The 14,393-nt window shown below is 41.8% G+C and overlaps 1 protein-coding gene and 1 long non-coding RNA gene across 2 annotated transcripts in view; one reads left to right on the top strand and one right to left on the bottom strand.

The window, feature by feature from the left end:
• LOC144456325 (uncharacterized) overlaps positions 1-10,025 on the bottom strand; it is a 54,286-nt gene extending 44,261 nt beyond the window's left edge. The window contains exon 1 of the long non-coding RNA XR_013485391.1: positions 8,916-10,025. This is a non-coding gene — a long non-coding RNA (uncharacterized LOC144456325). The remainder of the gene's footprint in view (positions 1-8,915) is intronic.
• A 1,025-nt stretch (positions 10,026-11,050) lies between these two features.
• Positions 11,051-14,393, top strand: part of ARHGAP11A (Rho GTPase activating protein 11A) — a 28,304-nt gene continuing 24,961 nt past the window's right edge. The window contains exon 1 of the mRNA XM_020995301.2: positions 11,051-11,560. Within this exon, the coding sequence (XP_020850960.1) occupies positions 11,432-11,560 (129 nt within the window). The 5' untranslated portion in view covers positions 11,051-11,431. The remainder of the gene's footprint in view (positions 11,561-14,393) is intronic.

The raw sequence follows: 14,393 nt of genomic DNA, 5'->3' as shown, positions 1-14,393 counted from the left end.
GAGAGGCTGTAGGGGGAGGAAGTACACCCCCAAATGCCCAAGGTTTCTGTGCTGCTGAATGACTGGTCACTTACAGTGGGAAATAGGCTTGAAGTATGTCCTAGGTTAGAGGGTATGTGTGGAGGCAGGACCAGGAAAAAACTTGGGGCAGTACTATATGCTCATTCTTAGTTTCTGGAGGAAAGCCCCTTTGGAAGCTGATGCTAAAGGTAAGGTTGGGTAAAGAGAAGGGGGTGCAATGAAATGCAAGCACTTTTTTGAAGGGGTTGGCACCCAATTTTTTTTTGCCCTAGGGCAAAGCCCTAATGGTCTCATTAAGTCAAAGCTCTGATTTGAGGTTAGGGAACCAGAGTTTGAATCTCTACGCTGAAAGTTTATAGAATAACAGAGCTGCAAGGGTTGTTGAACGGTGTTGTTGAGTCGTTTTTTTTCAGGCATGTCCAACTCTTCATGACCCCATTTGATGTTTTCTTGGCAAAGATACTACAGTGGTTTGCTATTTCCTTCCCCAGTTCATTTTACAGATGAGGAAACTGAGACTGTTTGTCTCACCCTGTTTGGGTGAAGTGACTTGCCCAGGTTCGTACAGCTGGCACGCAGCTGAGGCCAGACTGAATTCATGAAGATGAGTCAGTCTTCCTGACTCCAGGCCTGGCATTCTATCCACTTCACCACCTAGCGGCCCTAACCTGGCCATGAGTCCCTTATAAAATATTACTAATAGGTAATCATATAACTTTTTCTTGAGAACCTCCACTGTAGGGAAAGACACTACCTCCTGAGGTAGACCATCTTACATCTGGACAGCTCTGAAAAATATTTCCCCTACATGAAACTGAAATCTGCCTCTCTACAACTTCCCCTCGCTGTTCTAGTTCTGATCTTTAAGGCCAAAGAAGAACAAATCTAATCCTCAATATCTCTCCTACATAATAACTCTCTACACACTCAAGACTACTCTCAAGTCCCCTAAATCTTTTTTATTTCAAGCTCAAAATCCCCAGGTCTTCTAGCGTAAGAATGTCTCTCATTCAGTTTGCATTTGTGCCTCTCAGAGTCTCTATCACTGATCAAATGAGCTAACAATTGTAAAATGCCTAGCACATAGCGAACACTAGATAAAAGTTATTATTATCATCATTTTGGACTTTGTAAAAGATAGAAAACTTTAAATAGGTTCTTCAAACCTTGAAAAGGATATGAGGCTGAGTGGCTCATTTGCATGTGAAAAAACCACTGAAGTATCCAATATAAACAGTGAACTTGCCTGAGGATATAGATTGGCTCTGTACCTTTCCCCTAACCTACTCAATGTAGTGGTCCAACTAGAAAGCCAAAGAGTTTACAAACAAATAAATAAACTGGGGAATCCTCCACCCCAGAGTTATTTGATGGTTACTGGACAAATGGGCATTGCCTGGTTTTGTTCCAGCCTGCAGAGATGAAGGAAGATTTGAGAAATGTTCCGGACAACTGCCATAACTTAGGGTAGTTCTTTCACTGAGGGGAAGAGTGTGGAGTGGGGAGACCATATATATAGCAGAAAGAGTTGTGAAGAACCTAAATCCTAAAGGGCACTAGTTAAGTAGAATGACCTTTCCTTTCTACTTCCCACCTCCCACTCTAGAGGAATAAAACTGGAGAAGCTGCTGCCAGGGTGACAGTCACTGCTCTTTCTATAAGAGCATGGCAGTAATCTAGGAGATAGTTTGCAGTGGTGCCTGAAGTTGGAGGTTGTGAGTCTGAGCTGAGTAGATCTAAGTAAAAGACCAACTTGAACAGAAACCCAGTTACTAACAAGATGATTAAAAAGGCTAGACCAAGAGTGAAGCTATGTTGCTGAACTTCCTCAGACCAGACTCCAAGACAGGAATATTCTAACTCCTTTCTCCCATTATTTAGCCCCTTTTTTTTCCCACTTGGGTTCAGTCCTGGAAACTTAAAGCCTTTCCCATTTGTTTACTTTTCTTTGTTGTAAGCATTTGCCTTTAAGTAAGGAGCACTCGCTGGCTTACTCTCAGGGATTCAGCCAGCTATCGATCTCTCCCTTTAGGCTCTATTGTTCCCAGAGGAGTTTTATAGGATCTCTTCCCTAAAGCCCTCTGTTGGAGCCTGATTGCTTGCGTTCCACTCCTAACTGTTAGGGATCAATTTCTAGATGTCCTAGTTCCATTTAACATCAATTAGTTTTTAGCTTTTGTTTTTAACAAAGGCATGTTTGAAGTTATGGCAAGAACACGTATGTAAACTTCTCCAATACCTTCGGAGAACACTTCTTATGCCACCTAGGTATCTGGGGGGAGTAGCCTCCCACTTAGGTATGGGGGGGGGGGAGCAGCCTCAAGTTAGCTCAGTTCCTGCATTACATTGGCCCCACCAAGTTCACATCCACATGTGGCTTTATTGGGTTTAGAAGGTATTCCTCGAGGCTGCTTTGCTCCTAGGGACATCAATGCTGAACTGGATGCAAAACCCAGACTGGAGTCCTGGATTTGTGGTTTGCTCTCCTAACAGGCAAGCCAGGCAACTGAATGGATAGAGCCCTGGAGTCAGTGAGACTGGAGTTCTCATCCGGCCTCAAACACTTACTTAGTAGCTGCGTGACTCTGAACAAGTCACTTAACTTGTTTGCCTCACTTTCCTCATCCTTAAAATGGGGATAATAATAGCATGTACCCTCCCTTATGCCAAACCCTTTCTCTTCATAGCTATTACTCTTTACTCTCTCTGCCTTTTTCCCATCTCTATCCGGACCTAGAATTACTAACCACAATCTCGCCCTCTCCTTTCCCCCACTATGCCTATTCTTCTTATACTCATTTTTAAAGGCCCAGCTCAATTTTCACTTTTACCAAGAAGCCTTCACATTGCAAGCCACAGAGGTTTTCTTCCTTCACTAAATCTGTGACACTTACTGCCTATATCATTTCTTTCACATAAGAGAATAGTACATAGCATAAATTTAATGGTGAAAAAAGTCCTTATGTGTAAAACAAGGGTTCTGGAATAGGTAATGCCTAAGATTCCTTCCATCTCTAAAACTCTATAAATCTAATAATCTATGTTTTATCTACATGTCATCTGTTCTGTCTTGGATTGTTATTTACCTTTTCATGAATGTTACGAAGGGAGAGAGAGTTATTGGGAAGTGACTGAGGTAAGAAAGTACTATCAGTAAAATATTTAATTAAAAAAACCAATAATACTTTTTAGGTATATGTCCTTTATTCTCAAGATGGTTATAAACAAGTTAGCTAGGTAGTTAAAGTGTTTACTAAGCACTTCTTATATGGCAGACACTGCACTGAGTGCTGAGTATGCTGATACAAGAAACAAGACAGTTCCTGTCCTCTGCGCTTCTATTCAAATTAGGGAAGACAACAGCGCAAAGGGAGCTTTTTGAAAAGCTCCGGAAGTCTGGCCTGAGCATAAAGAAGGAAGCAGGAAGAAAGAACAGGCATAAGTTAGATGAAGCAAGACTGGGATGCTTTCCAAAATGGTGGCCCCAGGGAAGGTCAGAGAGGGTGTGTACAGTGTTTCTCATCCATTCCAAACAGTACCTAGCATAGTACTACCATATAGCAAACACTCAGCAAATGTTTACTGAGTGAACTAGCTGCCCTAATGGCATCAGAAGCCCTTAAATGAACAATAGCATTGTCAGAAATTTAAAATAAACACTTTCTTTCCTTGGTGTAACTCTAGAGAGAAGAAAACCATATTGAATTAACTTGGGAAGTGTTTTCACATCTTGTATTCAGGGTCATTTCAGAGAAAAATGGAAATAATCTCCCTTGTCATTTGACCTCACACCCGTGTTCCTCATCTCCTGATATCTTTTTTGCCCTTTTGCTAGAGCTATTCCTCTAATTTTCTTCCCTCCCGTGCCAGAATATGTCCTTGAATGGGAGGCAGATGTCCTCCAGCAAGAATGTCAATGGGGGTCAAGTCTGCAATTTACAGGATAGATTAGTCACAGGAATTGACCTAGCCCACGGAGAGAAAGGGTCTTTGGAATCTGGCTAATAGGTAAAGGTCGAGGGACAAATCATTCCAGGTCACTTATAGAATGGGCAGCTTCTATCCTGCAGAGCCTAAGACTGATTATGGGCAGAAAGGGACTTGCTGCCAAACAAGCATTTTTTGAATTATCTTTGCTCTCCAGTACTCTAAGTGGAAAATTCAATTGGCTGTAGCCTTGGAATTCTATCCAGGTATAGTGGGCCATTTCATCGGTGTGGAATTCAATGATAAAGTGGGAAGTTCATTCGAAGAGTGGCAAAATTCCTTCTCTTCAGCAAATATAAAAAAGCTCATGACCCTAATCAGGAGTTCTTATCTGGGGTCCATGAAGTAGCTTTTTTCCTTTTAAATATGTTGTTAAAATTATTTCAATCTAATTGGTTTCCTTTGTAATCACATGTATTTTTCTTTTATGCACTTACAAACATTATACTGAGAAAGGGGCCAGGATTTCACCAGATTACCACCAAGATCCTTGAAACATAAAGGTTAAGAATGCCTATCCTAGGTAGATTTTGAACCTATTTGCCTAAATAATCCACAGTTAACCAGTATAAGAACTGTTATTTAATAGACTGGGAAATATTTCAGCAATTTAAATACTTTCCATTTTATTTATTTTAAAAGTTGGAATTTTGTTTTTCAAATCACACCTTAAGTTATACGCTAACTCAGGCATATATTTATTGTTTGGGACAAAATAGAGTCACTTGAGTCTCAGTGAGAAGACAGAACACATTAGAGTGGGCTGTTTTATATGTAATTCTTAAAGTCTTAACCTATTTTCAACTAGAAAGGCACAACATTGATAGTTTCCTTTCTTTGTTTCACAAACACATGGGTAACACACTCACATATGCAAAGGATTCTACTGGCAATTTTATCTCGGCCATATATTTCTGGATTGGCAGTTTGATCAGGCAGCTTCCGCAGTCTGACTCCACTGGTTTCCTTTACTTTCTGGTAAAGTAGGACCAGGGTCTCAGATGGTTATGGTAATAAATTCCTCAACCAGTTATCTCCATCCTTCTTTCCTCACCTTAAATTACACTCTTTTTTTCCTTCTCCTCTCTTTTCCCTCCTCAACCAGAGGAAAATATGCAGCAACGTTTCTTTACACAGATTCCCTATTAGGGTACTCTTCAGAGAGAAATGCTTAAAGCACTGACAGATCTTATCACAATACTTTCTCTTCTATTTACCCACACATAACATTTGTCCTCCCATGAACCATGCCTAGGATATAATTTGGGGATCACAATTTATCTACCTCAAATATTTTCCCTAAGTACCTACTGGAGTTACCAGATAGTGAGGTCTAAGGAAAAGAATATTTCTTATTTAATCTTTATGTCTCCCCACTCCTCTACAGAAATCCTAATCTGATGCTGCATCATGGTATAAAGGTAATGCTGGGCTCCTGAAGACTATGTCAGAGTAGCATAAGCATTGGCAGGTTCAAACAACCAGGAGAAACTGTGAATATGATGTTGATAATAGACTATGTCTGCTCCAGGAGGATCAGCAAAGTATTAGGAGACTTAATACCAGAAGCTATTTCAAAATCAGCTACCTCTATGAAGTCAAATTATTGACTGTACAGGGCCAAGGTCAAAATCAACACCACATCAGAAGGGAAAAAAAAAAAGAAAAAAGACATTGTACAAAATTACGGTAGCTTCAACATGATCTTTTTAAAATTGTTGGCTCTAAAAATTGGGGAGTGGATAAAAGTATTATAGAATCAACAATAATCCCCTTCATAGTTTCCCCGAGAAGTAAGTGGTTATCTAGACTCTGCTTTAATAAACTCCTCCAGTGAGGGAAAACCATTCCACTTTCAGTTAGCTCTAACTGTTAGGAAGGTTTTCTTTAGATCAAGCCTAAATCTTTCTTTAGTTCTGCCCTCTGAGACTAAGCAGAGTGAATCTTAATCCCTTTTCCACATAGCAGTCCTTCAAATACTTGAACGGCAGCTATCAAATTACTGCCAAGCCTTCTCCGTGCTACACATCCCCAGCTCCTTCTATGAGTCCTCAAGTGGCATAATTTTGAAGCCCTTCCCCATCTTAGTAACCCTCCTCTGGATACTCTCCAGCTTAACATTGTCCTTCCTGAAACACGGTGACCAAAACTGAACATAATACTGCAGATGTCATTTGATAAAGTAAGAATACAGTAGGACTATCAACTCACACATTCTAGACAGTATGCCTCTCAGTGCAGCAAAGCACGGCATTTTTTTTTTTGGTTGTTTTGTCACAAAGTTAATTCATTTTGACCTTGGCATCCACTAATGTCTCTGATCTCTTTCACACAAATCTTAAACATTTAAATTTGATTTCTTGAACTGAAGTATAAGATTTTACATTTACTCCTATTAAATTTCAGCCTAATGCATGCAGCCCAGTGTTCTATTCTAAAAAGATCTTTCTCAAACCTGTCATCCAATGTTAGCTATCTTCCTAACTTTGTCACCTGAAAATTTGATAAACATGCCATCTGTTACTTGACCAGTCATTAATTAAAAAAAAAAAGTTAAACAACACAAGGCAATGTCATAACCAAGGTGTGGAAAATTAAGTTTGGCCCAGGGCACTGAAATTTAGAAACACTGACATCACTTGTACTCTTTTGGCAGCATGGAAACAGCTGAACCTAGCACCTGGATAACAATAATAATTATTTAAAATAGGAAGCTGCCAGATGGTACAATTGCTCCCTTCAGGGTTGTAATACAGGCAAATTCTTCCCAACTTGGACCAACCCTGCTTCCTGAGTGACTAGAAGAATAGTGACACTCTTCAAAGCAAAAGAGAAGTTAGGAAGAGGGGAGAGTTTGGAGGTAAAGAAAAGAGTTAAGTTTTAGACATGTTGAGTTTAACATATCTATAGGCTGTCCAGTTTGAGATGTCCAACAGGCAGTTGGAGATGTAAGACTGGAGGTAAGAAGAGAGAGGTTAGTGCCAGATAAGTAGATTTTTTTGAATCATCAGCACAGAAATAATTGAATCCATGGGAACTGATAAAATCACCAAGTAAAATAGGAGGAAGAAGAGGGCTCAAGACAGATTCCTATGGTACATCTGTGACTAAGTTAGTGGGCATGATCTGGATGAAGGTCCAGCAAAGAAGATGAAAAGGAGGGGTCAAATAGGTAGGAGGAGAACCAGAAGAGAGAATCCACCAAAAAAGAAGAGAGAAGTTAATCACAGGGTCAAAGTTTGCACAAAGGTCAAGAAGGATGAAGACTGAGAAAAGGCCAGGTTGTTTCTCTCCATCAGCCTGTAAGTTCCCTGAGGAAAGGAACTCATCCAATGTAGTGCTTGGCAATTTATAGATATTTAACAAATTCTTGTTGAATAAATGAACCAAGCTGCTCCATAGCTTCTTGAAAGATTGTCCTAGCAGTCCACACAGACATGGATGAAGTGTATATATTGCACAGATCATGATACTTAACTGGAGAGACAGCACATTGAATCAATCCATCTTTTTTGGTCATAGGTGGGCACTGAAGATAGATAATCACTTGAACCCAGGATTGGATAGGAAGAGGAAGAAATCAAATTGGATTCTATTTGGGAAACTGCAAAGCACTTTTAAGATGCCAAACTGTTTCCTCCCCCTTTGTAATTCTGAAATATGGTCCCTTCAAAAAAGTCAAGAACAGGGATTTAAATTGAGATAATCAGGAAACTGGGACAAGATGCTTCCTCATAAGAAGCTTTTTCTTTATAAAGCAGTGGTTCTTAACTTTTGGTGTGTGTCATAGACTTCTTTGGCAATCTTGTCAAGCCTATGGACCCCTTCTCAGAACAATGTTTTTAAATGCATAAAACACATAAAACCAGTTTTTTTGAAATAGTAAAAACAGACAAAAATTTCAGACCCCAGCTTCAGAATGCCTACTTTAGAGACATCTTTTTTTCACTATTCCCAATTTATAATCAATCAATCAATAAACATTTACTAAGCCTACAAAATGCCAGGCACTGTGCTAAGCAGTGGGGATACAAAAAGGCAAAAGACAGGCTCTGCCCTCAAAAAGCTCATAATCTAATGGGGCACACAACATGTAAACAAATATATACAAACAAGATATATACAGGACAACTAGGAAATAATTATCAGAGGGAAGGTACTAGAATTGAGAGGTTGGAAAAAGCTCCCTGTAAAAGATGGAATTTTCGGTGGGACTTAAAGGAAACCAGAGAAGTCAACAGGTGGAGCTGAAGAGGGATAGTATTCCAAGAATGGGAGACAGTGAGAGAAAATGCCTGAAATCTACCTATGGTTTTAGAAATCATAACAATCAGTAATAATAACGATTTAATAAAGTGCTGCTTCCTACCCTCTGTTCCTTTAAGAACTACAGTTTCTCTCCCCGCCACCCCCAAGCCTCATTTGTCTTCCATCCCACCAACTCTCATGACTGATGATACCTCCCTTATAGAGAGAGGATAGGTGGTCAAGCTGAATTCGAACTCTATCATTCCTAGAAGAGACCTTAGAAAGCTCACAGAATCATCTGGTTCTATTGTTTCATTTTACAAAGATGAAATCTGAGGACCAGAGATGTTAAGTGATTGCCCATGACCTTACAAGCAGTAAATAGAGCTGCAGTTTGAATCCACATATTACCTTCAAATCAAGTGGTCATTCTACAATATTAGACCAGATATTAATCAACACCACCAGCTCTTGGGGCAAGCAGAGTTAGAGTTGGGCTACCTCTATATGATAATAGGCGCCTAAGTAAATTCTACCTGGTGGTGCTTAGAGGAGAACTCCCATACTGCCAGCATAACTTCTTACAGGGTTGCGAAAGATAAGTAGCACTTTGGCTAGCTTAAGAGGCTTGAGTACATAATCCCGTCTCAGGTACATACCATTTGTGCCTCAACTCCAGCAGACAGGGATAAGATAAGTCATATCTCACTGGTCACAATCCCAAATTTCTTCCGGTTCCTTTCCTTCCCCAAGGTACTTTGCACAAGACTGACCCCAGGAGAGAAGACAAAACGGCACTGCCATTATTTTTCCTTGCAGGCCTTCTTTGGAATATTAAAATCTCTTCTTCGAAAAGGGCTTTAGATTGCCCCTAGCTTTAGATTGCTTATTAATTGTGTGACTCTGGGCAAGTCACTTAACCTTGTTTACCTGTTTCCTCATCTGTGAAATAAGCTGAAGAAGGAAATGGCATACTACTCCAGTATCTTTGCCAAAAAAACCCCCAAAAGTGGTCACGAAGAGTTTGACATAACTGAAAAACGGTAACAAAAAAACAAAAACAAAACAAACTGTCCTTAGAGGGATGGAAGATAGGACTTTGGACTAGCATACGGAATGGGGCTGCTACTTTAGGGCTACTGAGAATGGATTCCAGAGCTGCTGAACCCTCCAGATTATGTCTGTGTATTTTTTGATAAGCATATCTGTGCGTCTAACTCTCTTCCCAACATCTTGTAATTCAAACCTAAGCTCTGACTCATGGGCTGGCTCAAGCTAACACACTTCCCTTTTCTTTGGAGACTACATTTACAGATGAGAAACTGGGGCTCAAAGAGATTAAAAGACACGCTCGTGATCACATAACCAGTGTCAGAGGTAGCCCTCAAACTCAGGTCTCTCCTATTTGTAACTCCAGATCCCTGGCAACGAAGGGGGGTCCTTCAGGGAGGAGTAGCGCTCAGTTCTTCATTTTACAAACAGGACGCAGGAGCCCGGCACGCCCAAGACAGGTCAGAGCCTCAGCATCAAGCTCAGGGCGGGAATTCATCCCGGGAGCCAGAATTCGTCTCCGGAGTCGCGGCCATCAGCCTCTCCGGCACCTGGCTCTGCGGCTTGTCCTCAATAAAAGGTCTGAGTTGAATTGCCGTTATGAGAGGGAGCGCGCTTGGATGCCCTCCAGACTGGGCCCGCCCACATGGACCGGCGGTTCCGCAAGGACTCGCTGCCCTCAAAGGTAGCGCACCACAAATACCTCCTCCGACTTGCCGTAGGACCTTGCTCTACCCTTCTCCGCCCACCCCACCTCCAAGTTGAAGGCCGATGAGGTGTCTTTTCTAATTGCCTGAATATTTTCAGAGAGATGTAGCGCACGGGGCGGGAAGGTTTGGTGATTTCCGACACACTTCCTGCAGTACTCTTTGTGGCCCAGAAAATTTCGGTAAGAAAGCGCTAGTCCCTGTATAAGATTCCGGGTTTGTTTTTGGTCCCCCTGACTTGGCTTCCTGTGTTAGTCTTCAGCGTTACCGCCGAGTCAGGCCGTTATTAGGCGTCCCTTGGGGTCCTGATTTTGAATGGGGAGCGGACCAATCAGAGACTGCATCGGGCTTTGGCGCTGCTGTTTGAGCGACTGAGTTTATACTGGAGGCGGCCTCTTGGCGAGGCTGCGGAGGTGGGGTGGGGGGCGGGAGACAGCTTCGGGATTCCGATTATGGGGGCGGCCGCTCAGCCGGAGTGAGCGACCCGGGATGCGCTGGCCGAGGGTACAGCCAGGCTGACGGAGGGCGGGAGGGAGGGAGGTAGCCTCAGCGTGCGAGACGAGGTGACAGCAGAGACCAGCCCGGGCGGGGACCGGGACTGGAAGAGCTCGAGGAGTCAGCGGCTGGGCCGCAGGGAGGGGGTTGGCGGGGGGAGGCAGGTGAAGCGCAGGGCGAGGGCACCGCGGAGTCTCCGGGGTCTGAGGGAGCTTTAGCCTAGGATCTGACTATCCAAACGTAGGGGGCGTTTAGGGTTCCGCGTGGGCCTGCGGACCGAAGAGTGACCGGAAATAGAGAGGGACTGGGAGTCTGGAGGGAAGGTCTTCTGGTGTGAAGGGCCTGAGGGAGCGTGGACACGGGTTGGTGGGCAGTGACCAAAAAGAATCGTGGACTAGTGGGTGTGAAGTGTTTTAAAAGGAGTGTGGGAAAGTTGGTGTGAAGTGTCTTCAAGGGGTGTGGACAGGCCCGTAGGGAGTGACTGGCAAGGAGTGTGGACAGGTGGGTGTGAAGTGTCTTGAAAGGAGTGGGAAGTTGTGTGAAGTGTCTTCAAGGGGTGTGGACAGGCCTGTGGGGAGTGATTAGAAAGGATCGTGGACGGGTGGGTGTGAAGTGTCTCAACGGGAGCGTGGATAAGGCAGTGGGGAGTGACTTAGAGGAGGGGAAGGGTCAGTGTGAGGAACGTGGTGTGGAAAAGCAGAGCTAAGGGCTGGGAATTGGGGGAAGGAGACACGGACGTGGCTGGAGAAGGCCAGGGCCCCAGCGGGGGTGCTGGAAGTGGACGGAACGGTGTTGGGCTGAAGGCGGTGACACTGAGGGCTTGTAGCAAGTGGAAGTGCTGGTGTCTGAGGAAGGTCGGGGAGTGGAGGAGGACGAGGACCAGGAAGAGAAGGGTGGGTGAGGGTTGCGGGTTACGAGCAGGAATGAGGGACCGGAGGCTGGTGAGGTTGGCCCTGCTGCAACATCTCCGAGCCGCCTATGGCATAAAGATCAAGGGCGGTCGAGGGCAGTTGGATTTCGGCCGGCAGGAGTCAACAGCTGTAGCCATTGGGGTAAGTCCAGCGGAAGAGGACTGAGGAAGGAAATCTGAAGGCTAGTAAGAGTGACTATAAACCAAACAGGTGAAAGGGGAGCCTTAGTTTTGTCCAGAAAAGAGGACAAAATGATAAAGATTTATATAGCGCTAACCATGTACCAGACACTGTGGTAAGTACCTTATAATTATTATGTCATTGGATCCTCAGAACAATCCTGTAAGGTAGGTGTTATTGTTATCCCCTTTTTAGAGATGGGAAAACTGAGACAAGTGGTTAAGAAGTTAAGTGACTTGCCTGAGATCTGGTAGTTAGCAAATGTTTGAAGCTGCATTTAAACTCAAGTCTTCTTGACTCCAGGCCTAGCTTTCTGTCCACTGACCCATTTAGCTCCTGTTTAAAGCTAGAAAGGAACTTAGAAACCATCTAGTCTAATTCACCATTTTACAGATGAGGAAACAGGCCCAGAGAGAGGTTAAGTGACTTGCCCAGAATCACATAGCTATTCTCCAAGGCAGATTCTGAACCTAGGTCTTTCTGACTGTTTACTAGCCATGCTGCTTCTCAGTCTTACACATGGATCTAAAATATTAGCCATATAATGAAGATCCCAAGATTTATAATTGGTTATAATTAACGTTTATATAGTGCATTAAAGTTTGCAAAGCGCTCCATATGCCTGATTTTATCTGAACCTTACAATAACACTTTGAGGTGTATACTACAGAGTATTGTTATACCTGTTTTTTGGGTGAGAACCTGAAGCTTATACAGGTTAAGTGGGTATTTGTGATTATTTTCTAAGGCTTATAGGATGTCAGGAAAGGTTATTTATTCGTTTAAAAAGAATGGTGTTTTCTGAATGGTTTAGTGGAAATTGTTAAATGTGTAGGAGGAGTTTTGGTTAAGTATTAGAAATGTGTGTGTACACATAGAGTTGTGAGATTAATTAATACAGCTTCTTTTGGGTGGTCTTTTTGTGGATATTTGTTACAGCTACTTTTTAAGTGTATAATGGTTAATTGAAATCTTCTAATTATGCCCAAACCTAATTTTTGCTATTGTCAGCTTTACATGTCATAAAACATTTTGAACTGGGTAGTTAATTGACACTTTCTCGTTTCTAGTGATGATTATTTACCAATATAATAGTCTCTTCAATCAGTCTCTTTCTACCCAATATTTTATAGCTATGAGATAGTATTTTCAAAGATTTCGGGAAATTGAGGGAAAAGACTTAGGTATGGTGTGAGCCATGTGATATTTTTTGAGACAGCATTATATTCTAAAAATGAATGAAGGAGATTAAATAAAAGGATTGAAAGATGGAGGTCTTTGCATAACATAGCTCTTGATATTTTTCCACTCATGAAATTAAGGAATTAATTTCATAATTTAAAAATCATGTATCAAGCATCTATACTGTGTTTTAGGTGCTGAACAATACTTAAGATCTTGTCACTAGAGTAGAAGCTGACTAATGGGTACATTGTATTGGACAAACAGCCATATAAAACATTACTCAAATATGAGAATGGACGGTTATGTTGTACATGAATTAAGGATGAATGTCTTTAAGGGATAGTGTAAATCAGGGTAAGGCCATTGGAATTTGTTCAGAATGTAATATGAGGTGAAATAGCTTATAACAATATTAAAATTTAATACTGGTTCACATTCATAGTTTCTAAATACAAAAACTTATGGGTTGCAGTTTATACAAATACATAGACTAATACATAAAAACTAATATTTGTGTTCTAAAAATATTCAACTTGTTTGTCAGTGTACTGGTTTTTCTCTGTCTTCCTCTGAATTTTAAAGTATTCTATTGAAGGCGTTGGATTAAATCTATGTAGTGTAAAGAACACTAGGCAGGTAGTCAGGACACTTGCAGCATTCAACTTGTATTGCTATGCACTTCCATATCTATATCTTTAGCCCTAGCCTCCCTCCTCAGTTCCAGCCTGAATCACCAGCTGCCTTTTAGACATTTCTAGGTGTCCCATAGGCATCTTAAGTTCAGCATCTCCAAAATAATACTCAATTATCTTTCCCTAAAATCCCACCCCTCTCTGAAGTTTCTCTCTTTTGAGAGCCATACTATGCTAATCATTCTAGTTTGTGAACTTGAAATCAGCTTTAACTTTTCATTCTCCCTCAACCCCTATACCCAACCACTTGTTGATTCCACTTAACAAAACATCTTTCTAATCCTTCATTCCATAACCCTAGTTCAAACTCTCTTAACCTCTCACCTAGACTATTATGGTAGCTTCCTAATTGTTCTCTGTAGGTCAGGTTTCTTCTACCCTCTCTTATCCATCTTCCACTCAGCTACCAAATGATTGTTAAAGCATGGGTACGGCTGTGGTTCCTTTGCTCAAAAAGTTTGCTATTATGTTTAGGATCATATACTACAACTGCCTTGTTTGGCATTTGAAGTCCTTCAAAAACTGGCATCAGCCAGCCTTTCCAGGTTTATTACATATTACTCTGCTTTTTGTACTATGTGGTTAAAGTAAGCCTATTGTCTGACAATTCTTTGCATCCATACCTTTGCAGAAGCTATCCCTCATGCCTAGAATACTCTTTTTCCACACCTCTGCCTCTTAAAAACCCTTAGTTTCAAAGTTTAGCTGAAGTACAACCTACCCTTTTCTAATTCCTCATCCCCTAGTTCCTAGTGCTTCCTCTCAGTTATTTTGTATGTATATTTACTTATGTTTATCTGTGTCTTCTCCTATACTCTTCTTCTCTCTCCCATGAAATGTAATTTCCTTGAGTAGGGGCTGTTTCATTTTTGTCACTGTATCTTTCTCTGGAGCCTAACACATAGTAAGTGTTTAAT

This window comes from Phascolarctos cinereus, unplaced genomic scaffold (assembly GCF_003287225.1).
Source record: "Phascolarctos cinereus isolate Bilbo 61053 unplaced genomic scaffold, phaCin_HiC Scaffold_3;HRSCAF=262, whole genome shotgun sequence".
In the NCBI taxonomy this organism is placed as follows: domain Eukaryota; kingdom Metazoa; phylum Chordata; class Mammalia; order Diprotodontia; family Phascolarctidae; genus Phascolarctos; species Phascolarctos cinereus.
This window is presented reverse-complemented; position numbering and strand designations above follow the sequence as displayed.